The 26335-nt window shown below is 39.4% G+C and overlaps 1 protein-coding gene across 9 annotated transcripts in view; it reads right to left on the reverse strand.

Moving 5' to 3' along the window:
* Nucleotides 1–26335, reverse strand: part of IL12RB2 (interleukin 12 receptor subunit beta 2) — an 83073-nt gene that overhangs the window by 29075 nt on the left and 27663 nt on the right. For 8 of the 9 annotated variants that reach the window (XM_041770157.1, XM_041770156.1, XM_041770150.1 and 5 more), the window contains exons 8-12: nt 23613–23692; nt 12871–13090; nt 5645–5842; nt 794–892; nt 545–703 (exon numbers count right to left, since the gene is read on the reverse strand). In XM_041770157.1, the coding sequence (XP_041626091.1) occupies nt 545–703; nt 794–892; nt 5645–5842; nt 12871–13090; nt 23613–23692 (756 nt within the window). The remainder of the gene's footprint in view (nt 1–544; nt 704–793; nt 893–5644; nt 5843–12870; nt 13091–23612; nt 23693–26335) is intronic. The other variant, XM_041770155.1, reaches the window with a different exon arrangement.

Raw genomic sequence — 26335 nt, forward strand, 5'->3', positions numbered from 1 at the left:
AATGAGAGATGAAATCATTTGGGATAATGCTCTAGCCAGAATTTAATTGCTTTCATTTTATAGTTATAGAATAATTATGGGTCATAAGAAGTTACTTAAACTGTATTGTATTTTACCCATTTTAAGGAGAAAATAATAAGCTCTGATAGTATTTATAGATGTGGGAGTTCAAAATTTCTCTAAACTCATCCCTTGCAAACCTCAGGGGTATATATAATAGTGCTGAAGTGCTATTACTGCTTTCTGAAATGCCATGTGCCCACATGAGCGGCTCCTGAGAGCCTAGTCCATTATCTTCATTTCTTCAATTTGCTTTGCACAAATCATATTCAGTAACTTTGTGTGTGTGTTTAGATATCTTGTATTTTTCTTTCTTTTTTTTTGTATTTTTCTTCATTCAATTAATTTCACAAATATTTATTGATCACCTACTGTGTGCCACTCACCGTGCTAGCACCTGTGTGTATGTATGTGCATGGACATACTTATGGTTCCCCAACAGCTAAGTAAGAAAGATCCCACTGCATTTGTTTCTCACACATACCACAAAGTTGAGGCTGGGAATTGGAGTCCTGTTCCTTCCAATATATCCTGTAATGGAGGAGGCAGCCCATTTGTTCTTGGGCTGGAATTTCGTTCCATGAAATTAACACGCTCCCCTTTTCCTCTGAGATGGCATTAATGTAGGGGCCCCTCCGTGGTGCTGCAAAGTAGAACACAGGAGGCTTTTGTCATCCTCCAAATCCAAACTGTTGAACTAAAGCAAAATTTGACAAAAGGTCCCAAGACTCACCTTTGTGCTTAGAATTACCCCAGGTGGAGCTACATCCTCTCTGGTCCCCTGACAGTGCATACACATTGATTTCATAACAACTGTAGGGTTTTATGTTCTCTGCAAGGAAAAGGGAGTTCTTATAACAGGTTTGGCATCACATGTGAGTCACTAAAGGGAGACATTTAAATGTCTGATATGGATGCATTCAAGGCATTTCTTTGCTCTCCTTAGTTTGAAGACAGCTCAAGTACAGTCTGGAATGAGGGTGAAGGAATGACCTAAGTCACAAGATCTCAGCATCCTGTTTGCCACGTTGGGCTTCTAGAAGCCACTGTTCCCACCTCCCAAGTTTGCCTCATGGTGAACAGACAGGCAAATCTGAAGTTTCTTTCCAGGGTCATCATGATTAAGGAGACAAAGCTGTTCCATTTCCAACAAAGATTTAAATATAACCATAGAGACTGCTTTTGAAACACAACTCACTTTCAAGAAAAAAACCACTGACTTCTACAAACAAATCATTTGCTCTTTACAGAGAAGTATGGCTGGTGTTTTGCAGGCATAGAACCTGGACAGATCTTCTAACTCTAATTGGTGCTTATCTGGATCTGACATGGCAGCAGGGTGATACATTCAGGTGTGACTTAACCAGGGCACGTTCAGCTCAGTGCAATCCAACCTCTCTTTCTGCCCCTCCTTCCTCATGTTCCCCTCCATGCTCCAGTCAGATTTCACTTGCTTCACAGCGTGGAGATGAGGAGAATACCTGGGAATGGTAATGCGACTCCCTAGCTTTTAAAATGCCACATCTCGCTATCTTTTGTCAGTCATGAAGTTTTTTGGTAATTGGCTCTTTCCTATCAAAACTCCTTATTTGCATGAATTTCAGATTCTACTTCCTGTAAAGAAAAGGGCCTTCTCATAGATACTGTGACATGTCTTTAAATTCCCAAGGAAATTTAAAGGGAAAAGAGAAAGAATCCCTATGAGGCAACTATAGGATCACATGGTCAGAGTAAGGACTCCCTCCCATAGTGTTTAACACCCAGCCACAGGCAGATCTGGTCCCCTCCACTGACAATTGATTAGGGTTTAACATTTTATTTTTGAGGGAGAGGAATTTTATATCACAGAATAATTTACTAAATAATGTGTATTTTCTATGAAAATCCATTGTCTCTTAAATATTCCAGTAAATGGCATAGGAAAAGAATGTTAGAGTTCAAAGCCAATAGCCAAGGAAGAATTCTTGAAATGCCTTTGGTGCAAAAAAGTGATTTTATTAAAGCACGGGGACAGGACCCATGGGCAGAAAGAGCTGTGCCAGGGTCATGAGGAGTGGCCCATTATATGCTTTCAAGTTGGGAGGGAGTTAGGGAGAGCGTAAGGCTCTGAGGAATTTTGGAAGCAAGGTTTCCAGGACTATGAGGGGGTACCTATTGTTAGGAAAAGGTCATTTATTATTGTCTAATAAAACCTGATGTATATAGGTGGGTCACATGCTTGGGGGATGATTGCCAACATGTATCTTCAAGTTCAAAGATAAAGGAAATTTCTAAAGGAATTTTTATATGTTAAAGTAGATTTACAGGATCCTTGGGGTTGGGCTAAGATTGACTTTAGCCCTTGACAAACAAAGTGTTAACATCAAGGCAGTTGAGTCCCTAGAGGAATGTCACTCTGTCTGTTTCAAGGACTTGTCAGTGGGCGGTAGGCAGTGAGGAAATTTAATAACTTTACTTCTGCCTTTGTTTCCCACATCAGCAAGTACCCTACATAAAGCTCAGCTGTGCAACCAGTACTGTCAGAAGAGACCATGAGGAGATCCAAACTCACACTGTGGTGAGTTCCTATTTGTATTCATGAACCAAGTGATATGGACAAAAGGACATAGTCAGTTTAGTCCAGTCATCCAAAGATTCTTTGTAGTGGCATGCAGACCTAGAAGCCAAAAGGGCAACACGGAATATGGAATCATATTTCATTTGGGAGAGAGTAGGGTCTGGCTGCTACCTCTAGTCCTAGAAGCAGCTGACCAACTACCATGCTGTGTATAGGTGTGGGAATTCCAGATAAGCTCATTAGGCAAATGCTATCATTGCATTTTGCCATGCAAAATATGAGTTCAGGGTGGAGGCCTTGGGACTGCTATATCAGAAGCTGTGGAATTCTTCTTGTGAACAGCCTACCCTTAGTGGAGGAGGGAAGAAAGTGTGGCATCGTAACCTAGCTGACACTTCCCTTTGCAAGAAGGGAGAGACCTAACAAACTTGTTCCCTGGTTCTGACCATAAGGACTCCTGTTTTATTGGCTAATTCTTACACAAACACACCCTAATCATATTTAATTCCTCACCTCAAAAATTCCTTAGCTTTGTTGTCCACTGCACAACATCCACATTCCTAAGATTTTCATTTCTTTCTACAGTCTGGCCCCAACTGGCTCATTTCCCACTACTTTTGTGCATATACATATAACTGGCACCCTTGGGCAAAGGCTCTGACCTTACATTTATAAACCAACCCTTTGGTGGATTTTCTGCAGAAAGCTGTTTTCATCTATTAGGTATGGGAGAAGACAAACAATAAATGATCAATAATGAGGAGAGATCCTAGAGGAAGTACAGTGAGAGAATGCAGAAGAGGGAACCAAAGAACCAAGGCATTGGGGAAGGCATTTCTAGACACCTACAGATTTCTACATACTAAAAGGAGTGGCTCTAAATGGTCAGAATCATTTTTACCTAATAAGACAGTACTGATGGTCTTTAGCCTAGACCCACCAAACTATAAGCAGGAGTTGAATTATATTCTGGCCTCCTGAATATACTCCAAAACACCCAACTCTGCCCCAGCCAGGTTCTAGGAAATGACTTAAAAAGATCTGATAGCAATGAGTTACCTCACTTACTGGAGAGCACCATATTGAATTTGTAAGTATAGATTACCTAATTTTTTAAGTGTTTTTTTTCCCCCCAGAGTATAACATCAACACTAATAGCTAACCAAGTGTCTTCAAGCAGGGGAACAGCTTTAATAGTTATTTTACCCCAGTATTATACTGATTTCATTCAAATGAGTATTTCTAAAGTACTTAAAAATATTTTAGTTCCCTAAATATGCAAAACATTCTCTCTCGTCATCTCTTTTATGGTATTTGGATAGTGTTATAGAATTTCTAAAAGGAGGAAAGTATAGGGATCACTGGGTCCAAACTATCCCAGAGAGGTAAATCCTAGTGTAGTTTATAAGTGTTACAATTTTGTAGCAGTTTAGAGTTCAGTAAATGCCTTTTCCACCCACTGTTTCATTTGATTTGATGGGCATAACAGCCCTAAAGGGAAATTGGTTCTACTGCAACAATTCTAGGGACAGGGAATGCACTACCTTGAGGACCAATCAATTGTCCTATTGCAGACTATCACATGTAAGGAAAATTGAGCTGAATCTGCCTTATAATTTCCATGTAGAGGACTTAGTTTTGTTCCCCACAGTAACAAAGGACACATACTCTTTCTCACATATGCATCAAAGCCAGCAACAGCCATTAAACTGCCCACCCACATCTAGAATTCTCTTCTACAGGCTAAATGGTTCCCACATTATTATGGAGCCCAGCATGGAGCCCAGTGTAGAGCTTGAACTCAACGACCCTGAGATTAAGACCTGAGATGAGATCAAGAGTCAGATGCTTAACAATCTGAGCCATCCAGCAACCCTAAATGGTTTCAATTCCAATTAAAAGTTCCAGACCCCAAATGACTTGTTCATCTTTTCTGATGTTCACTGGGTTATCTAGACGACATTATCTTTAAGTGTAGTGATTACAACTGAATGCAATCCACTAGAAGTTTGAGCAGCTAAACTATAAGAGACCTACAGTTTAGGACTAGATCTCATATTGCCATGTAGTATGTATGCTTATTTAATTTATCTTGTCTCCATCCTCTTGGACAGGTGTAATGATTGCCATGGTGTAATAAAAATATAGAATTTAGAGTCTGAAATCCTGTGAGAAGCTTAGCCATGTCACATATAATAACAGTGACAGCTAAATTATCAAGTACTTATACTGTGTTTTTTCTACATTAGTTCAGTTAGTCCTCACAATAACCCAATGAGGTAGGTATTATTTCCCCCCTTTTACAGATAAGGAAACTGAGGCAGTAAGAAAGAAGTTAAATAATTTGCCTGAGGTTACACAACCTAGTAAGTGGCAGAGCCAGGACTTAAACCCAGATAGTCTGGCTGCAGAACCTGCGCTTTCTACTATGCATCACTATCATCAACTTATTCTAAAAGTGACATTGACTAAGTTCTGTCCAATCATTTTAATATCTTTTCAGATGCTTTCTATCACTTGATAGAAACCTCTGACAGATTTAGATTTGAGGCCTGAGATGCCAATTATTCTATAGATAATTCTGGATTTATTATCACACAAACAATATGCAGCAGAACTAGGAATGAAAGATCTCCTGGTCTTCTCATCTGTATAATGGGTATAATCAAACACTCGGCTACACATGATTGTTCTGAGAATGACCTACACTCCCAAGTGAAAGGTGCCCATCACACTGACTGGTTACTACTTAGCTTTTAGCCATGCTTTTTGGATTTAATGATGCATTTGTCTTATATGGCTCTGTGCCAGGCACTTGACTTTTCTAGAGTTTTTAGTCAATCAGTTGGTCTTCTATGGCTGCAGTGGTGTATTCTGAGGATCTGTCCTGAAGAACACTACGTCATCACTGTCCCTCTTACGCAGTTTCCTATAATTGAAGAAGGTTCTGGGTTCCCACCTGTGACTTCTTAAAAAAATAAAAGTGAACTTAGTAACTCCCCAAAACGAAGGTGAACAATTAAATACCTGAAATCAGAGCGGACACGTTGTAGGGGGTACTCCGCAGCCAGTTTAGAGGGGGCGTGTCACCCCTGGGATGGAGCTCCCTCCATTCCACCACATACTCCTGGACAGCAGGAGCAGCTTTCCCGGGATGCTCCCACGTCACCATAATGTCGTCCACACCCTTCGAGTTTGCAGAGACCTGGCGAGGAGCCAGCAACCCTTTTTGAAGAAAAAGGGGGAAGCACAAAAACAAAATCACAGGTGGAAAAGATGTAAAAAACAATTCATCCCAGCAAAGTTTTAGGAAGAACCAATTTCCTGTTAAGAATTTCAGATTTGTTCTTAATTAGTGTAAGGACTCGTGTAAGGTTAGTTGTAGAGTTATTTTCCCCTGCACCTTCCACTTCTGTGTCCCCAAAGGTACCTGCTTTATGGATACATGCATCCTTCTAATCCACCTCCCACATGTTTATTTAGGTATTTGTGTATCCTTGAAAGTTAATGTTGCTTTGTGCTTGTGTTTTGTATTTTCATGAAATGTGCTGAGAGTAAATTTAATGCTTTTTCTTACTTTTTCCTTCCTACTCAATATTATATTTCTGGAATATGTCCATCCTTCTGCTATATGTAAATCCAGCTCGTTCCCTCCAACTGCTACCTCAAACATTTTCTGTCCAGTCCCAACTGATGATCAGGAGGTTCTTTCCAACTTTTTGCTAACATAAACAAAGATGCAATGAACATTCTCTTGCATGTCCTCAACTGTGCTTGTGCAAGAGTGTTTCTGAATATATCTGTACAGAGCTGCTCAATTATAGAATCAGTCCACATATTATTTCATTAAACACAGCCAGAGTGATCTCTAAAGTGGCCAATCAGTTGATATTCCAACAAGAAAAGCATGAGGATTCTTATTTCCCCATCAGCACTTGGTATCCTCTTTCAAATTTTGGCCAACCTGCTACCTGCAAAGTGGCATTTAACTGTGGTTTTATTTTTATTGTCTGATATATTTATTTATTTTTAAAGATTTTATTTATTTATTCATGAGAGACACACAGAGAGAGGCAGAGACATAGACAGAGGGAGAAGCAGGCTCCCTGCAAGGAGCCGGATGCAGGACTCAATCCCCGATCCCGGGATCACACCCTGAGCTGAAGGCAGATGCTGAGCCACCCAGGCGTCTCTGATTTATTTATTTTTTAATAAATTGCTTTTAAATTTCTTATGAAGCTGAGCTTTTCTTTATGTATTATTAGCTATCTGACTTCCCCCTCTGTAAAATCCCTGCTGACATTCTTAACTCATTTTTTGTCTTTTCTCTGATCTACAAAAATAGGTTTTATACTCTAGATATCATTTGTAGTTTTCAACACTAGAAATATTATACTCCAGTCTTTCAACGTTCTGATAACTTCATGATGTGTTTGCTGCACATAATTATTCACTTTGACATATGTAAACTTATTTATCTGTGGCTTGTGCATTTTGAGTCTTGTTTTTTAAATTCTTCCATCCTGGGATCACAAAGATACCCAATTACATGTTCTCCTATTGGCTTTTGGTTTTACCTTCCCCAGTTAAAGTTTTTTTAAAGATTTTATTTATTTATTCATGAAAGACACACACACACACACACACACACACACAGAGGCCGAGACACAGGGAGAGGGAGAAGCAGGCTCCATGCAGAGAGCCTGACGTGGAACTCAATCCCGGGTCTCCCGGATCATGCCCTGGGCCAAAAGCAGGTGCTAAAACACCGAGCCACCCAGGAATCCCCTTAATTTTTAAAAAATATTTTATTTATTTATTCATGAGAGAGACAGAAGCAGAGACACAGGCAGAAGGGAAGCAGGCTACCTGAAAGGAGCCTGAAGTGGGACTCGATCCCAGACCCCGGGATCACGCCCTGAGCCAAAGGCAGATGCTCAACTGCTGAGCCACCCAGACATCCCCCTAGTTAAGTTTTTAATCCAAATCTAGCTAAAAGGCTTTTTAAAAGGTAATAAATTTTATTCTTTTTTCCATATTGTGAGTCAATTTTTCCAAATGTGATACTATCCCTACCATATACCAAGTTCCACTTATTCATGGGTTTGTGTCTGGAGTCACCTTCTTTGCCAGAACACACTGCTCTCATTAGGCCTTGTGATGTCTAATTATGTGGTTAGTAAATCCCCTCCTCATTCTGTCCTTCATTTTTCAAAGTGGTCCTGGATATTCATGACACGTTTTTATTCCATATAGCTTTTAGAAATCAGTTTATCAGAATCTTTGCTCTCAGCCCCCCTCCACAGTTAGGTGTCAGGGCTTCTTTGAAGTTACTGTGTTCTGCTCTCTGGATTTCCCTGCTCCATTGTAGAAATGTCCAAGCAATGTTTATATCAGGGCAACAAGAGCAAGGAGGAGGACTAAAACCAGAAAGTGCTACCTCAGTGCTCCCCCTTATCACTATTCACCACTGCACTCAGCCATCTATCCTGTCCCTCCTGTGGCATCCTCAGAACTGTGCTTGGTTGGTGGTGAGAACCTATAACCTGTGTACTGTCTATTTTGCCAGGGAATGGAATTCCCTAGTAGAGGTTCCCTTACATTCATTTGTCTTGGAATTGTATGTCGTGGCTATGCCATAAGATTTTTTTTTTTTTTTGAGAATGAAATGCATTCATTAAGTAAATATTTATTGAGCACCTATAGGTTCCAGTACACTTTGCCAGGTGATGGACTAAAATAGCCAAAGAACCCTTCTGACCACTGCTTTCTCTGGAAAGAGAAATTAGCCAAGCAAATCAACTTGGCATTGCCCTGCCTGAGTCATCAGTCATCATATTTACCAGGAACCAGCCTGAATTTTCAGGGCACATACTCTCCTTTAGAACTCTGCTGACAACTCACCTTATTTCTATCACCTTTGAAAATTATTTCTTTAGCTCAATCATTCCCATCTCCTTTTTCCCTGAGAGCCTCTGAGCAGAGTTATAAAATTCATAAGGTATTTAGAATAAGTGCCCACCTAAGAGACAGGTGGCTTGGTTTTTCAGTCCAGCTCTGCCACTAATTGGATGTGTGGTCCTGTCTAGGTTATTTATTTCACCTCCTGAGGCCTCAGTCTCTGACATCTGTGTGGGTCTCTGTTTATGATTGTTTTGGCTTCTGACTCTCCGTGTGGTTTCAAGAATTCTTGCACAGGGACTGGTCTGAAATATTAAATATGTTTTTACTTGTTGACCGATGGGTTTAGCACACATTCAATTTTCATTGTAAATCAACAAAATCATTCTTATGCTTCTTTATAGGCAATGCTGTGGCAGGTGCTTTTTACGACAAAGTTGTCCCTACTTCCTCAAAATCAACATAATTCTGCCCCCCCAGGGGTGGAGGGAGGTGCTATTTTTCCTTCCTAAAAGGAAAGCTATATATGTGAGTAGTGTGAACATATACTCAAAGAGACAAAGACAAAATCATGGTATGCTATTCCTACAGATCATTCAGAATATGGGTGAGACAAGAGTACTCAAGGATGGGACTGTGTAATTTGCCAATGTGTCCTCCATGTCACTCTGGGATACAAAGAGTATTGGGTAGTTGTATTGGGTGGTTCAGATGCGGTCTTAGAAGACACAACAGACCCTTGATATTCCAAGATTTCCAGGACCAGGACCCTCTTAGTTACAGCTCAGTTCATGTACTGTCCTATCTTACTTACCTCCTTTGCATGTTCATTCTTATTGAGTCTTATCCTTATGCAACACCTGTCCAATCTGGGAAGAACAGGTTTCCTCTTTCTTTGCCATTGGTTTCCATCATCTTCCCACTCCCCATGGACCTCATTCCATGAGGTCCTCATTCCACTAACTAGCCCTCTGTCCCCTTTATCTCTAAATTCTTCCCTACCCAATTCTTTTCCTCAACTTCCATGCTTGCTCAGATCTCACTTTAAAGCAAACCCTCATGCCCACATATCTCCACTCCCTCACCTGGCTCCCACCAACTTGTCTCTCCATACCCAGTCACATATTGCCTCCTTCCCTGGCATCCTTCAAGCCCATGCTTCATCTTTTGTCTATTCCTAGAATTACCTGGGCATCCCTCTAATCTCACACTTATACTGCACCACAGTTTACTCATTTATGTCTGTCCCTCTCATGTGACTAAATATAACTGGAGGACCTCAACAGTATTTCTAACCTATTGCTGGATGCTAGCTGCCTTATGTAGTATATGCTCAGTAAATAACTGTTGAATGAATAAAGAAGCGGCTAGCTCTAACATAATGAATGTGTCATTTTAAGAAGTTGTTACCAAATCCAAATAAAGCACCTGGAACAGACTCAGAAAATTCATCAAGTTTATAGTTTCAAGACTCATCTGCAGTGACATTTGAAGAAGTAAAGTATTCTGAAATACTACATTTTAACAATAGCAGGATACTAAATAGTGGTAAGAGTTCAATTTCCTCCACAGAATTCACTTTAAAAACTACATATGCAGAACTTAGCCATAGAAGAAAAATTATAAAAATATAAAGCACAAAAGGGAAGGAAAATCACTTGTAATCCCATGATGCAGTCATGGTCTCTATTAACATTTCTATATACATTCTACTAGATTTTTTATCAGGCAAAAAATGGGTACTCATGTAAGTACATATTTTAAACAGCATCATCCCATATATACTATTGAAAGCCTATCTTTTCACTTATTATGTACATCACTCCTTGTCAATAAAAGCATAGCTACAACATGGCTTTAATGCTAGTGTGCGGTTAAGGCAGGTGAGAGTCATGATATATTAAACCAGTCTCTCTATTATTTTACATTTAGGTTGTTCATAGTGTTTCACTATTTCAAAAATTTTCCACGATCATCTTTGTGCCTACACTTCTAAGCACTTACCATTTACTGAGGATACATTCATAATGATAAAATTTTTGGTCAAAGATACATTAGTATTTAAAGTTTGTTACATATGGCCAAATCGTCTCCAGAAAGTTATACCAATTTACATACCCACCAGCAGGGTACATACAGCATATCTTTTCCCTATACACCCACATGGGTTATACTAATTCTACTTACTCTTTCTCAGTCTGATTTGGTTTCTCATGTTTTCTCAAGATTTGCATCTGACTGATTGCTAGTTAGACTATGCATATATTCATATCTTTATTGCTACTCTTCTATTTAGTTTTTGAGTTGCCTGTTCATGGCTCCAATCTCTTATTTATTTGAAAAAGTAGATAGATAATCCATCTCCTTTGGTCAAAAAATGTGACATATACTTTTCTTAAATTGCTATTTACACTTCTAAAGCTTTGTTTATGGTGTTTTAAAATTTTTTATTTAACTATGCATAGAGTTTGAGCTTTCTCCACCCCCCCCAACTAATTCATCTTTTCACGTTTCTGCCCTACATACCTACCAACAATAGGCAGAAATTACCAGTTGCCTACCAAACATTTTGTCCTTTTTTAGCAAGGGAACATTGCTGCCTGAAATATATTTCTAAGCCTCCTTTGCAGCTAGGTGTGACCAGATGACCAGTTAGAGACAATGACCGTAAATGTGTTGTGTGACCTGGAGCAGAGCTCCTCAAGGGTGAGGGGTGGGCCCTTCTCTCCTCTTTTTCCTAGAAGGAAGTAGATAGAGCTCTGGCAGCCATCTTAGACCATTTCCATCTTGAGGATAGAAGCCAATTTGGCAGAGGAAACAGAAAGAAGGAGTTTGGAATCCTAATGATGTCACCAAGCTGTCACACCAGCCCTGAACTGTATACCTCTGGACTTCTTTTATGTGAGAGAATTAATAAGCCACTGTAGTCAGGCCTCTAGTAAGAGCAACCCTTACTCCTAAGAGCAATTCCTAATTCATATACCAATTAGAAGTTACATTAATATTTACTTGTACTTTCTTTTAGTTATTTTTTATCTACTCTATCATCTCTATGTTTATGGAATATATGACTGAAAAGATATATAACTAGAATTTAACAGTGTATATAAAATAATCATATTTGGGTAGAAGCTTCTTTCAAATGATGATTGCTAGGCTCATATGTAGATAAAATGTTCCACTGAATTTTTAAAAAGGATTTAATTATAGTTTTATTAGATATTTTTGGAAAAGTTAGGCCAATGATCTGACATTGAGAAACAGCATTTATATCCATTTTATTGACTAATCATAGGCTTTTATCTTGAAAAATGAGTTTTCTAAGCATGCAGCTTAAAATGTGTATCACTAGCTGGGAGATTTCAATGTAGATAATTTGATAAATGTCTACATTTGTGTAATAAAGTGCTGTAGTATAGAAAATTTTTACTGCAGTTTCATTACAGCCAGAATTTCATTTTAGTATTATTGGTTTTAAAATATGTTTTGCTGTGGAAGGAGCCTCAGTGTCCTGGATAAAGAAGATGTGGTCTATGTATACAATGGAATATTACTCAGCCATTAGAAATGACAAATACCCACCATTTGCTTCGACATGGATGGAACTGGAGGGTATTATCCTGAGTGAAATAAGTCAATCAGAGAAGGACAAATATCTTATGGTCTCATTCATTTGAGGGAATATAAAAAATAGTGAAAGGGAATAAAGGGGAAAGGAGAGAAAATGAGTGGGAAATATCAGAAAGGGAGACAGAACACGAGAGACTCCTAACTCTGGGAAACAAACAAGGAAGGGGTGGTAGAAAGGGAGGTGGGCGGAGGGTGGGGGTGACTGGGTGATGAGCACTGAGGGGGGCACTTGATGGGGTGAGCACTGGGTGTGATTCTATATGTTGGCAAATTAAACACCAATAAAAAATAAATTAAAAAAATAAAATAAAATATGTTTTGACTATAAGTGCAGAATGTTTCCTAGATCTTGACATCACATAGTAGTCTTACACCTAGAAAAATTAGCTAGACATTAGTGTTCAATTTAATGTAACTAACATTTTCTTAATAACATTTTTAAGCACCTGCTATGTTAGTCTCTGTATTTAATCTCACAATGACCTGCAAGACAGATAATATAATTCCTACTTTAGAGAGGGAGAAATTGAAGCTCAGAGGTGTTAATTCACTTGTCTAAGGCCACTCATACTCTAAGTGCAAAAGAATTCCTGTAGGCTGTCAGCTCCAAAGTTGAAACTCCTGTGCTATTTATGCCAGGCCCTAAGCTGAGCCTATGGGAGATGAGAGATAAGTAAGAAACAGTTTCCCATAGGTAATATGAAAGGAAAGTTGGTACTTACCTGCCCCACACAGGTCTGTTATGTTAATATAAGTAGGCAGGGTACTGCCTTTTGAGTTAGTTGCAGACACAGTCACAACCCAATTCCCAGTTCTGGGAATGACCCAGGTCCAGAAGGTGTGTTCTGTGATGTTCTGTAGTGTGACTTTCACCACTGCCACCTCCTGCAAGGTCACTCGATAGTGGAGGATTTTTCCTCTTGCCTCGGACATACTCATATTCTGCAACAAAACATATCCACTTACTTGTGTACTCCCAGACAAGGTCACTGGATGCTTTGTGGCTGAACGTGATGGCCTCCACAACAGGAGGTTACATATGAGTGACCTTTTTATTTATATCTTATCATCTTCTCCACTGTGTATCTCTACGTCTCCACCCAAACCCACCATTTAGGGGGAAAAGTAAATTTATATTTTTAAAAGCTAATTCTTAAAAACACATTGAGTTTCTTTTCTTGCTTCAAAATGAAATTTCCTAATAGTAGAAAATTCAAATACATCCAATGGAACAAGAGTGGAATCTGAATTCCAATGATCTGGGTTTCAGTTCCATCTATACTAATCATCACTAGCTGTGTGATCCAGAGCAAGGTACTCAGCCCCTCTGAGTCTCCATTTTTAAATCTGTGAAACACACACACACACACATACACACACAACTTTTTATATAGAAAGTGTAATGCTGCTCATTAAATCAAAAATGAGATTTTCAAGAGCTAAACTAGTAAAATTCACACTTAGTGAACTGGATTAACCATCTGTGCTAGGAAAGTAAGACACTGTTTATAAATGTGTGGCTAATGAGTTTTGAAATTGCAAAAATTCCAATTGAGATCATTTGGGAGCAATCCCAGAAAATAAGCAGAAAACTAATTATTTGTATTATAACCCTGTTTGGATAAGGACCATGGGAAACAGAAGCAATGAATATGAAGAGCTGCCAAGCGCAGCGCGGGCAGTGCCTATCCATGCTTAGTGCATGGAGAGAGAGGTTGAGTTCACTAGACTTAAGCATGATGGTTTTCTTGGCAAGGCTATTCCTTCTATGGGTTCAGGTGCTATAAGACACATATTAGGACTGGCAAATGCCCCTTTCTCTGGTTCCTACCCCTTAAGCATTCTTTTAATAATTTGGTTTCCTGTGTATTTATCTGTCAGAAGAGGCTGGGGTAACATGAACATCTGGTTCACTTAAAATTAGTATTTTTCACTTTAAGTGAATAAATTGGCCTACTGATGATAATTTGGCTTCTGAAATAATTAGCATGCTGAGAAAGAATGTTCCTATCTGCTGACTCAAGCCTTCTGGGTAGCCCAACAGCTGCATTCCTCATTGTAAATTAATCCATGAACATTTAGCTTTTTATATTTTAGTCTCTGGGAACTTGATTAAAGCAGGTCCTACCCTGGGTGCCCTTCTGGATCCTCAAAGTCTGGGACTGGATCTTAAACCATGGTCAATGCACCTGGTGAATGTCGTGTTGCTGAGAGCTCTTTTGGGTGCACTTTCAGCCTTTCCCTAGAAGACATCTTTGTTTTCTGGCAGGAACCAAGAAAGTTAGCATTTTCATTGTCCATCACAGTCAATCTTGTAGGCCTGTTGTGTGGATTAAAGTAAGTGACTGCTTTTGAAATTGTGATGTTCTGAACTGTTATTAATAAACAAGTCCTTTGTCACAGGAGAAAAGCAGGATAAATTAAAGCAAAAGCTGGCTGGAGAAGACCATTCCCTCAACTCTCTATCCTTCCCTGTCTCCTCTGTAGGTTCAGAGGTAGGACTATTATTTCACCTCCACATCATGCACCCTTCCCTAAGGCATTCCTCAAGAGTTAACTAAACTCAAAAAGTTCCTCAGTCTTGTCAGGAACGCAAGGGGCTTCAGTCTTACTCTGACAACTGAAGACCAGAGCTCTAATTGAAAAATAACACCTTGTAAATCAGCTCTTACTACTTTCCTTTCATTGTCCATCATAGACCTCTCAGCAATCTCATTTAATCCTATGGTAGAGCACTGAAAGAAGAGGGAAATGTCAAATCATCTTACAGGAAGATTCAATGAACTTGCCTCATGACTGCTGTGGAAATCTAACTGAGGTCCATGCACTACACACTACAGTCATCTTGTAAAGAAAGATGTGGATCTGAAAGATGAGTAAAGGTTCCTAGAGGGTAGTGAAGGGCCTGGGCCTAAACCCTTACATCTCCCCTTCGATATCCCATATTTTAGAGTTGAAAATCTCATTGAGAAGGTAATGGTGGAGTTAAGGTAGTTAGAGAAATAAATATGGTATCCCATGAATTATGCTTGTATAAAATATCAGGCTCAAGTTTTGGGATAAACATTAGCATCTCTCAGGCAATTGATCTCTTTCACCAATTTGAAAATGGGCCTCACTTGTCCAACATGGTCCATGGAACAAAAAACCTAATAAGACAATAGGGAAGTAGGTATTTATCCAGCTGGCATGTAGTCTCCTGAAGCAACTGAAAAGTTTAATTTGGTTTTAAAAAAACAGCAATATAAAGTTTGCAAATAATGCATATATCTGGATTATATTTGGCCCTGATGTAATGGAATATCATCACAAAACTACAGAACCAGGAAGGATTAATAATTAATTCAACATTTCATTCTATCAATAGGAAATAAGTCCAGGACATGAAATGACATACTTAAGGCCACTCAAGGAATAGATGGAGGAGCTGAGAGTGGAATCCAGGGCTCCTGACTTTTAGACTAGCAATCTCTCTCCTCTGATGTGCTACTCCTTATGTTGGCAAGCCTGAGACAATGAACTGGTCACCACAGGACACTATGTTTCATGCTGGAATCCCCAGTTACCCTTCTGGCCCAAAGTTGGAAAGCAGCTTGTCTAATTGTGAGGTTGTGGTACATTTTAATGTGGAGCATCAACAGAAGACATCAGGTCAGCAATTTTGGGACGGTGGAGATCCAGAATTCTTTGTTCCCAGAATCAACAGGCCTTGGGTCACTGGCTGTGAACCCAAAACTGTCACCTGAAGAGCCAGCGGGTCTTTTCAGATGAACTTACTTTTGCTCTAATGTTTACATATTTGAGTGGGAGATAGGGAGAAACTATCATTTATTGGAACATATCATGAGCCAGAAGCTTTACATCTATTGTCGCATTTAGTCCTCATATCTCCTTGACCTTGAGGGAGCTTGGAGAGATTAAGAAACTGACTCAAGTAATCCCCACAGAAAAGTAAGGTGAGATCTTAGTGTGCCCCCTGGTGGGCATGAGAGAGGAAGGCAATGTCCGGGATGTGTGTGGTGTCCTGGTACTTCTTGTACCTTTATGGGCAGTGCTGAAAGGGGTGTCAAGCCAGTGTTCCTGTCATTGTCACCCTCTCCTACTGGTAAGAGTGTGCTAAACAGGAAAAGCTGTCTTATTGCCTCCTTCAGTTTTTTTTTTCCTCTGTGTGTGAGAAATAATCTAAACTTAATAAACTTAGCTTTTCTGACTTAGGTTTATGAGAGAAGCGGGAATGTAGCCTGCTGCCTTATAAAACTATTGTGAGAGTTCTAGTGGCTGAAAAGGCTTTCAGCACCAAAAATTACCTGGTGAATATATCCATGACAGGACAAAAGTCTGGTCCATTTTAGAATGCAAGACCTCTGTGTTTTGTTTTCAAGATTTTATTTTATTTTTTTAGGTAATCTTAGACCCACTTGGGGCTCAGACTCACAAGTCTGAGATCAAGAGTCTCATGCTCCACCAACCAAGTCAGCCTGACACCCCTGTTTTGTTTTTAAGTATATGGGAAGAAGGGTGTTTCTATGAATTGACAAATAATTTCTTCTTAGGACTTAAAGAAAAAGCTTCTGTACTTGTCATAAAGTGATATTTTATTCTGAACTCCCCCTGATGCAAACAAGCAAACACACACCGTTTGTCAGAGCTAAGCCTACATCAAATAAGAGAAGTTATAATCAAGACCTCTTTGAAAGCTGGGGAATTCGAATATGTCACAGACTTTTGGGGGGATGAGGTTAGTTTTTATTATTAGGGCAGATCCTTTGCTTTCCTGCTCCATCACAGAGTAGCTCTGTGACTTTGGGCAAATTATTTTACTTCTCTGAGGCTCAATTTACTTATCTGTAAAATGAGATAATTCTATGTACGGCATAGACTTACAGGAAGATACAATGGGTTGAGGGAGGCAATGGTTTCAACGAGTACTTGGGATATGGTAGATGTCAGACACTTGATGAGTTTCCTGCTCTCTGTTACTCAAATATAAAAATCTTCATAGTTAGCACTTTTCCCATTGTATTCATATGACTCTTCTACCAGTGTATGGAAAGACAGGCCATCTTGACTCGGCTCCCACCATGGGTCTGTATGGAAGTCTCACCAATGTCATACAGTTGATTACAAAGGACATATAATTTGTGAGGTAAGCCTAGGTACCTTGATTTCAGAACTCATGATTGCTTTCAGCAACCCTAGTCCAAAGTGAGGGAGCAACTCAAAAGACAAGCTCATCTGGAAGTTTTAAAAATCGCTGTATTGAAATGATCCATCTGTGGATCTGTCCTCCCACTTGTCTATCAGCCCATCTTTGTGTCTCAGCGTCCTGTACAATGTTTGCCTCCTAGTGACTCAGCCAACACTTTTCATGATTCTCTCATTAATCTTTGCAACAACCTCAGGTGGTGTATGCTATTACTATCTGCACTTTATTTGTAAGGAAAGAAGGCACAGAGAGGATAAGCACCTTGCTTAAGAACACACAGCCAGTAAGTGGTGAAGCTGCAACTTGAACCCAAGTAGCACAGCTCTACCTAGAGGATGAACTCTGAATTTCAGCTGTGTTAGTGCTCAGTAGATACCTGCAGATGTTTTGCTACCCTGAACTTATTTAATTGATACTAATACCTCATGTTAGTTATCCTGACATAATGATTTCTACCTTACTTTGCAGCAGAAAAACAGCAAAATAATAGAAAATTTGTTAGAGCAAAACTTGAACCTCCCTTCCATCTGTTTTCTATCTTGTTAATGCACTGCTACCCACTTTATCTTCATCATTGACCACATTCTGTTACTCAACTGAAATTCCCTACATTACAGTTAGTATAATATGTACGACTAGTAAGCAGGCAAAACAACCCCGTTCTTTCCAAAAATACCTTCAGAAATGCTGTGCCAGCCTGTTGGGAAAGGGAAGGAGACAGAGCTGAATATTACAACAAAACTATCAAAAGCTTCCCATTTGCTGCTTTTGGATTTAAATATCATTTTTTGAGATTGGATGCTTCCTCTAATCATATAAAGGCCTCAGGCTCCTGATAGCCAATCTTCCCTGTGGATTTTTGAAAGATCTTTGTTTTACATCAATATAAATCAGATTACAAATAATACTTTCCCTCGTTTACAGGATTTCTTTCATATGAGAAGCCCAAAGCACACATCCCCTCAGTGCAATGTGATATGTATTGGAATATTCTTCATACAACATAGAGAGATACAGGGAGAAAAAGACAAAGGAAATGTACTAAAGAAGCTTCCTCTGAGGCTCTGCTGTAAAGTGGTGTACGGGTCTTGTTACTTTCTCTTTCCTTTAGCCTTCTGTGGTTTGAGGGTAGCTGTTTATCCGAATGAGTTACTTCATTTAGCAAATGATTAAAACCGACCGAATCTTTCCCCCACTTTTTGGAATCAAGTTTGCCTAACACTCTTCCCTACTGCTTGTGAAGACCCTACAGGGGCGCTGTTCATTACAGTAGGGAGCCACCAGCCGCACATAGCCGTGGTGCTCTTGAACTGTGACTAAGATGTATTGCTTTCTGAGGGTGAGCTCTTAGCCAACATACCCACTGGCACTTAGTAGACACATTAGTTTTCAAAGATTTAGTAGGATAAGGAGAATGTAAAATAGCTAATCAATAATTTGTAAATATTGATTACACGTTGAAATGATAACATTCCATACATACTTGGGCTAAATAAAATATATTGTTAAAATTAATTCCACCTGTTTCTTTTTTATTTTTAAAAGTAGCTACAAGAAAATTTTAACTTATAGATGAGGCTCTCATTTGAGGTGTGTTTTATATTTCTATAGTGATCCTTCATATGCTGAATCCACAGTCCCCAGTTTCCTGCCAAATGTTCTCCCATCTTTGTCCCAGCTAACTCGTTCTTCTGGGGTCAGTTCTAGCATTACCTTTCAAGAGGTCTTCTGTGATTCCTCACCCATTCCCCTGATCTACTGGTTGACCCTGATCATTATTCCCCCAGCTGAATCTTAAACTCCTTAACACCTGAATGCCCTAATCAGACCCATTTTGTCCTTCTGCTGGTCTATGAGCTCAAGCACCTGAGGACTGCATTTGTCTTATTCACTTCCATATCCCTGGCATGCAGCACAGTGTCCAGTATTAAAGAGAGGCTTGAATATGTTTGTTGAAATAAATGAATGAATGAATAAATAAATAAAGTGGAGTTGCCTTCATTTACAAACACATATTTCTCTTCTCGATCGATGGCCTCAACCACAATTTCAGAAAGTTTATGATCTGCCATGATTAAGAAATTAACAGAGGAAACTGGAAAGGTTAATGTGGTTTTAACCCTTTGTCATATCTTTTCATATACTGTCTGTCTATCAGGTGATTTTCTTCTTAAAGAATACATGTGTTAACTGGAAGAAAGGTGTATTGGAATCATGGGTTGAAATGCTTAATCGAAGCAAAGGAAACATATGAGACTTTGCACAAAAGGAAGATACAGGGGATGTGAGAGAGAGGATGCTAAAAGCCCCCATGAAGGGCTTTAACACGACGCTGAGGCTGTTCATTACAGGGCGACACTTTCTACTTATTATTGCATTTATTGTTTTAACAATACCTAGGTGTTTTTGTTTTATTTCATAGATTAAATTGTACTTTTTGGCTTAAATATAGAAAGAATTTTTGTTTTAAAAATAGCTATGGCAAGAAATTATACAAAATATTTTTTAGGAAACAGAACTTTCAGAAGAAACCTTTTTAAGAGAAACCTGAAGTAGGTAAGAACCAGAACAAGAAAGCAAAGGTTTCCTTCATCTTCAACACATTCCCACACTCACATTCATATACACACACACACACATTCACAAATACACCCACACTCATACCCCCCACACACACCTTCCACACACTCATACTCACTGCGATAGTCTGAATGTGTGTTTGTGTCCAAGATTCACATATATGTTGGAGTCCTAATGCCCAGTGTGATGGTATTAGGAGGTAAGGCCTCTGGGAGGTGATTAGATCATGAAGGGTGGAGGCTTAATGAATGGGATTAGTGCCCTTATAAGGAGCTCACTAGCCTCTTCTGCCACGTGAGGATACAATAAGAAGTCTGCAGCCCAGAAAAGGCCCCTCGTTGATGACACCTGGTCTTGGACTTCTAGCCTCCAGAACTGTGAGAAACCGATTCCTATTGTTTATAAGCCACCCAGTCTGTGGTATTTTGTTATAGCAGCCAAATGGTTTAAGGCACTTACCTACATGCACCCACACTGACATGTATATTTACATACCCACACTCATATTCTCACCCCACACACATATTAAAAACTCACACTCATTCACACACATTCACACTTATCCATTGTACTCACACACATCTACAATGCACTTGCACACACATCACTCACATACATGCATACTCACACACACATACTCACACTCACCTACATCCACACCTTGTTCCTTCAAGGTGTGCTGATTCCATTTAGCACCAATTACTCTCTTCTGATGTAAACATCCTACAAAAATGAAAGGACATCTCACATTTCCCCAGCTGCAGGAGAAACATGTCCCACTTTATTCATAGACTAATGGGGTTTTACTTGGTGCTAAGACCTGAAATCCCCCTCTCCGCAGTGGCAGGGTGTCCCTCTCATTGGGTTTCCCAGTATTGATCAAAGTGAAAACAAACAAAAAAAACCAACAAACCACCACACATACGTCTTTGCTTTCTTTCCTGAGGTCTGATTTGGGTCCCACCACAAAGCACCTGATCTGGCTGCAGTATTTCTTTCTAGTCTGACATTCAGATGAATCCCTATGTCATGGCACCATCCCAACAAATTCCCAAGCCTGCCTAAGAGTAGCATAAGAAATCCTCAGTTGGATGAGTGGGACAGGAAGGGTTCCAGACAGAAGGGCAGTGATTTCTGCCAGCAGCAAGCATCATAGTACCTGAAATCCTTTCTCTGGCATCACTCAGCTCCCTAGACCTGTATCTGTGTTTGTAACATGAGGTAGGACTGCATGCTGCTTACATTCCCTCTAGCTCTTGGGCTCTGTAGTTCTGTGGTCCAAAGCAGGCCTGCTTGTCTCAGTAGTTCTGGTCAGTCTTTCAATCTCACTGCCAGGTGAGTGGCCTACTTGAAGCCACTAAAGAAACCCAGAGTTTTGCAGGAAAAGACTTACTTCTGTATCAGGCCTGCAAAACTGAAGACTAGATCCAACACTCCTTAAGGAGATTCTCAGGCTGGACTCAGGAGATTCTAAGGTTTTGAAGATGCCCTGTCTTGATCACCGTCAGGTGCCAATTTGTAGAAGTTTCTAGTATTTACATTTTTAGGATCTTAAGCCAGTACTGGTCCAAAGCACTCATAATTCTGACTCTGCAAAAGGGAAAACTTTCTTTTTTTTTTTTTTTTTAGAGTTTTATTTATTGATTTGAGACAGAACGAGCGCTTGTGAGCAATCACACAAGTTGGAGGAGAGACAGAGGGATGAGGAGAGAATCCTCAAGCCGACTCCCCACTGAGCATGGAGTGCAATCCAGGGCTTGATCCCAGAATGCTGAGATTGTGACTTGAGTCAAAATCAAGAGTCAGCAGCTTAATTGAGCACCTTTCCCAGGTGCCCCAAAAGGGAAAATTTTCTAACAGTAAGAGATGCTCACCATAGCATGGATTGCTTACAAAGTGAGAATTCTCTCTGTCCCAGATGGTCCCACCAGAGGTATCCGTCTGTCCTGGCTGGAGTGGGAGCAATGTTTATGACAGGAAGGGTAGACTAGAAGAGAGTTAAAGTCTTTTTGAATTCCAAAACCTCACTTTAGAATTTAGGCTTTTCGAGGATTAGGGACAAGATTAAAATGAGAACCAGAGAAGAATTTGCATATGCACCTTGGCTGAGCCTTACCTGTGGCTAACAAATGTTTATTGGAATGAAAACAATATATTTTTTCAGATCACTGCTGAGGACATTTTGGGAGACGGAATCTTTACGGAAGGAGGAATTTTGGTTTTGACCAGTTGCTTACTTGTGAAAATGAAAACCAACAGCCAGGAACTAAGCTGGGTTCTTCTATAATATTCATAAATTATGGCTGCTCTAAATGTCTTGCTTTGAGAATTATCTTGCTCTTAAACAAGGCTTTATTTTAAAATAAATCTTAAGCTGCAGTTTTAGTTTCAAAGTGAAGAGCTTGATTATGACTCACTAAGCTATTTATAGTAGTCTCATACCAGACATTTTGTGTGCATGTGAGAGAGAAAGGAAAAGAGGGAGAAAGAGCTCATTTCTTGCCTGGCTCATTTCTTAAAACTGAAGAAGATTGCAGTTATCAAAATCTATCATGCTAACCCCATCAGAGGACTTTATATTCATTTCTCTGACTGTTGGGGTTTCATGCTCATCAGCTTCATAATTGCAAAACTGTTGATTTACCCTTAACTGGAAGAGGTGTAATGAGAGGAATCCAGGCTTGGAGAAGTAAAGAGGAGTACAGCTCACCTGAAAACCTTTTATTATGAGCATGTCAATCAGGAGTTCAATTCAAATAGTATTTTCTTTTCATAAAGATGAGTCACAATGTAGCAGAAAGAATTCTGGATGGGGTTTTAGTCTCAATTCTGCACTATGTAGCTGGGTGACTGTGGGAAGAACATCTTCCTCTCTCTGACCGTTTTTCCATTTGTTAAATGGGGATACCTAGTACTTACCTCACAGGGTTTTTAAAGGATTAAGTGAAACAACCACACCAGATTTCAGCATTTTGTGAAACTCTCACATCCTGTAATAACATTAGGCCTCATCATTTTCTGGAAGGTTGTTCAAGTGACTACTGTTTTACTGCTATTCCTGAGGAAGAGCTGTTTTCCCTTCTGTTCATAATATTTTCTACTATTACTTGAGTTCTTGAGGCAGAGCAGCCTTCCTTCAGAGAGAGCCTACCCTCTCCCTTTTTGGTGACTATAGAAAATATATTTCTGAATATCCATATACACAGACTTCCCATCTTTAATTTCCCAAAAAAGTGAATAAGTAAAAGGTGGTATGGTCACTGCTGGGCAGTTTGTATGTAGAGGACATAAGGGTGGCAGGGAGGGACAAGAGCCCAAAGAAATGATGCAGTGGGGTCAGAGGATGGACATGCCTGGAGGTGGGAAGGGATGGAAGTGGATGAGGAAAAGACATAGCTGTGTGTGGGACAGAACTCAGAGCTCTCACCCTTCTTTGGCAAAGGTCAATGGCATTGAATCAAGTGTCAGGAGGATATTGGTGAGAAAATGAGCTCCAACCAAGTCTCTGAAGCCTCATATAAAGCCATTATGGAAATAAAACTTAATTTTTGGCCTTGAAACATTGTTCAAATATATAATTCTTTTTATATATCAATTATATCTCAATAAAAACAAAGACAAAAAACCACAACTAAGTATATAATTCTCTTAAATTTTACATTGACACTGAAGACTTACCTTCCAGAAAAGAGAAATCTGTTGTCTACTGTAATCAATGTGCTTTTTCATGTACCAGACATCTAATGTACCTGTAGGTTCTGTTTTGAAGGGGGAAAAAAATATATATATATATACACACACACACACACAGATATATATATGCACAATATAAGACCTTTCAAAGTCAATTACTTATTTAATAAAAATTCTAGGAGAGTAGGATTTAGGACAATTTTAATTTTCTTTGTACCCCAGTATTGTTTCCTTTCTGTCAAACAGTGAACATGTATATTGTTGGTCATAGAAAAATCAAGGTTACTTAAAAACAAATTTTAAAAAATGATGAGGAGGAAATTAGATTCCTAACTTGCCCTTAAAATATGTATTAATAAAATAACTCAAAGAAGGTATGTGTGGTTATTTCTTTTTTGTTGGAATGCAGAAAAAATTCTCAGCAGAAATATAACCTAAATCACAAGGAGCACATTTTTTTGATCCTGTAAAAAAGGCAAAAAACAAATGATAATCTCTGTGTTCACATCTATTCCTGAACTTATCATGTTGTGGCATAATTATTTGGTTTTATGATCATTAGGTAATGATCTACTTGAAAGGAAAACCTATCTCACATATCTTAATATATCCTTCATACCTACACAGTGCCTAGAATGTAACAGGCTCTCGATAACTCTTTGTTAGGTGATGAATGAACAAATGGAAAATTCAGACAATATTAGCTACTTGATGCAAAAACACAGGCTGAACTGACAGAAGGAATGACCATCAATCTATAAGACAATGGTCAAATACGACCTGCTTTAATTTGAAAAAGTCAATCAAATAGACTTGAAAAGAAACTGAATAATCAGCTCCTGTAAGAGAGAGTTTGTGTGCACGTGTAAGTGGGTGAAATAGTTTTATTTCTCCCATTATCAGATTTGTTTTGATTTATAGCCAGGGGTGGAATCTATAGAAGCAGCCACTGAAAACAGTGATAAATGTAACTTGTTTATCTCTGACACTTAGAGTGTATTGAGATGAGGCTACACAGAGGTTCCTTCTGGAGTGGCAAGTTCCATTTAACCAGATGTAAGTTTCCAGAACATTAAGTCTCACTGGGAAAGCAGAGGACAAGAAGTTAGGGAGAGGAGAGGAGGAGAGGGAAAGGAAGGGAGCACATGCACCCACACATAATATGTGCAGGTCCTATGGGGGCCCACTCACAGTTACATCCATGTTTTCCTCAACCTTGTGACATACACAGGTCAAGAGCAGTAGTTAAAGAGTGAGCGCCAGAGCAGGACTATAGGGGCAAATCCCAGCTCTGCAATCTTGAACAAATGTTAACCATGTCCTTAAGCCAGTTTCCTCATCTGTTGAATGAGTGTCATAGTTCTCTGTTACATGGAGCTGTTGTGAGAATTAAATGAATAGAAGAATCCTGATCCATGGTAAGCACTCAGTAAATTTAGCTGTTGCTATTTTCTTCATTTGGAAAATGAAGTGCTGAGAACTAAAGGAGCTTGTTCAAGGCCCCAGAACTAAAAGTGGAGAAGCCAGGTTTTGAACACTAGTCTGTTTCATCCCAGAGCCCGAGCTCTTTGCTCTGCACTTTGCAATTACCTGGCTCTGAGAAAGCTTAAAATTTCTCTACAACACTTCTACCCCCAACAAGTTCCCTTTCATGTTCTACTCTCTTCCTTTGTCACTTCCTTTTCCTGCTTCTCTCACCTTCTTCCCTGTTTTTTTTTTTCTAAATATTCACTTATTTTCTTCCCTTCTCTTCCCACTAGTGATAGCTTCTACCCTTGCAGTGAGGACCTAAGACATTCTGAAAATGCTTTCCATGCTGCTTCAGGATTATGAATAGTGACCCAGAAATCAAGACTATGACTTTTTTTTCCTGCTAGTCCAGATGCAAAAGGGAAAAAAGCATAAGCAAGAGAAGGAAAGGGGACCTGACCATTATCAACCACATACTATGTGCCAGAAAATATTTGGACACTTTAAAATACTGTACATTATCTTACTTAATCCTCACACAATGCAGGAAGTGCATGTGACTACACCTGCTTTAGAGCTGAGGACAAGGAGCCTGATGAAGGTTAAATGATCTACAGAACACGTGGAGCTGGTAAATGGTAAAGCCAGGGGCTGAGCCCAGGTTTCACTGTTTCCAAAGATTCTGCTCTTCTATTACAGTTCACTACATTGAGCAAAGATCTGAGCAAACTAGATTATCCAGACATTGATTACATAATCAGTATTTGGAAACTTGGGTGTGCTCAATGGCAAAGCCAGCTGACTTGTTAGTGCTAATGTCTCCAGTTAATTACATGTTGGTAAGAAATTTAAAGGAACATTCATTGCCTCATTAAAGATCTATAACCTACCAGATTACTACAGAGCTAAGAATTGAATTCTAGAATCACAGTCTCTTCAAAGGAAAAATTGCAAGTGAAACTGAAATTTTAATGGTGCCCACCTGCAGTGTTAGCCTCTATGGGAGAGAAATCATTAGTTGAATCTGTGTGAGTTTCAAAGCGTAAAATTTCATGACCAGGGGTGTCAAACACTGCTGCTTAAAAGCAACATAAGAGCTGATATTAAAGAGTATGTTTGATATTCAACTGACACAAAATCACTTGAAGTTCTAACCTCAGTGTTATCTAACAAAGGCAGGTAAAACTATTATAGGTAGGCCAGAAAAGGAAAGTCAAAGGCCAATATCCAAGTGAATC

This window comes from Vulpes lagopus, chromosome 10, assembly GCF_018345385.1.
Source record: "Vulpes lagopus strain Blue_001 chromosome 10, ASM1834538v1, whole genome shotgun sequence".
Lineage (NCBI taxonomy): Eukaryota > Metazoa > Chordata > Mammalia > Carnivora > Canidae > Vulpes > Vulpes lagopus.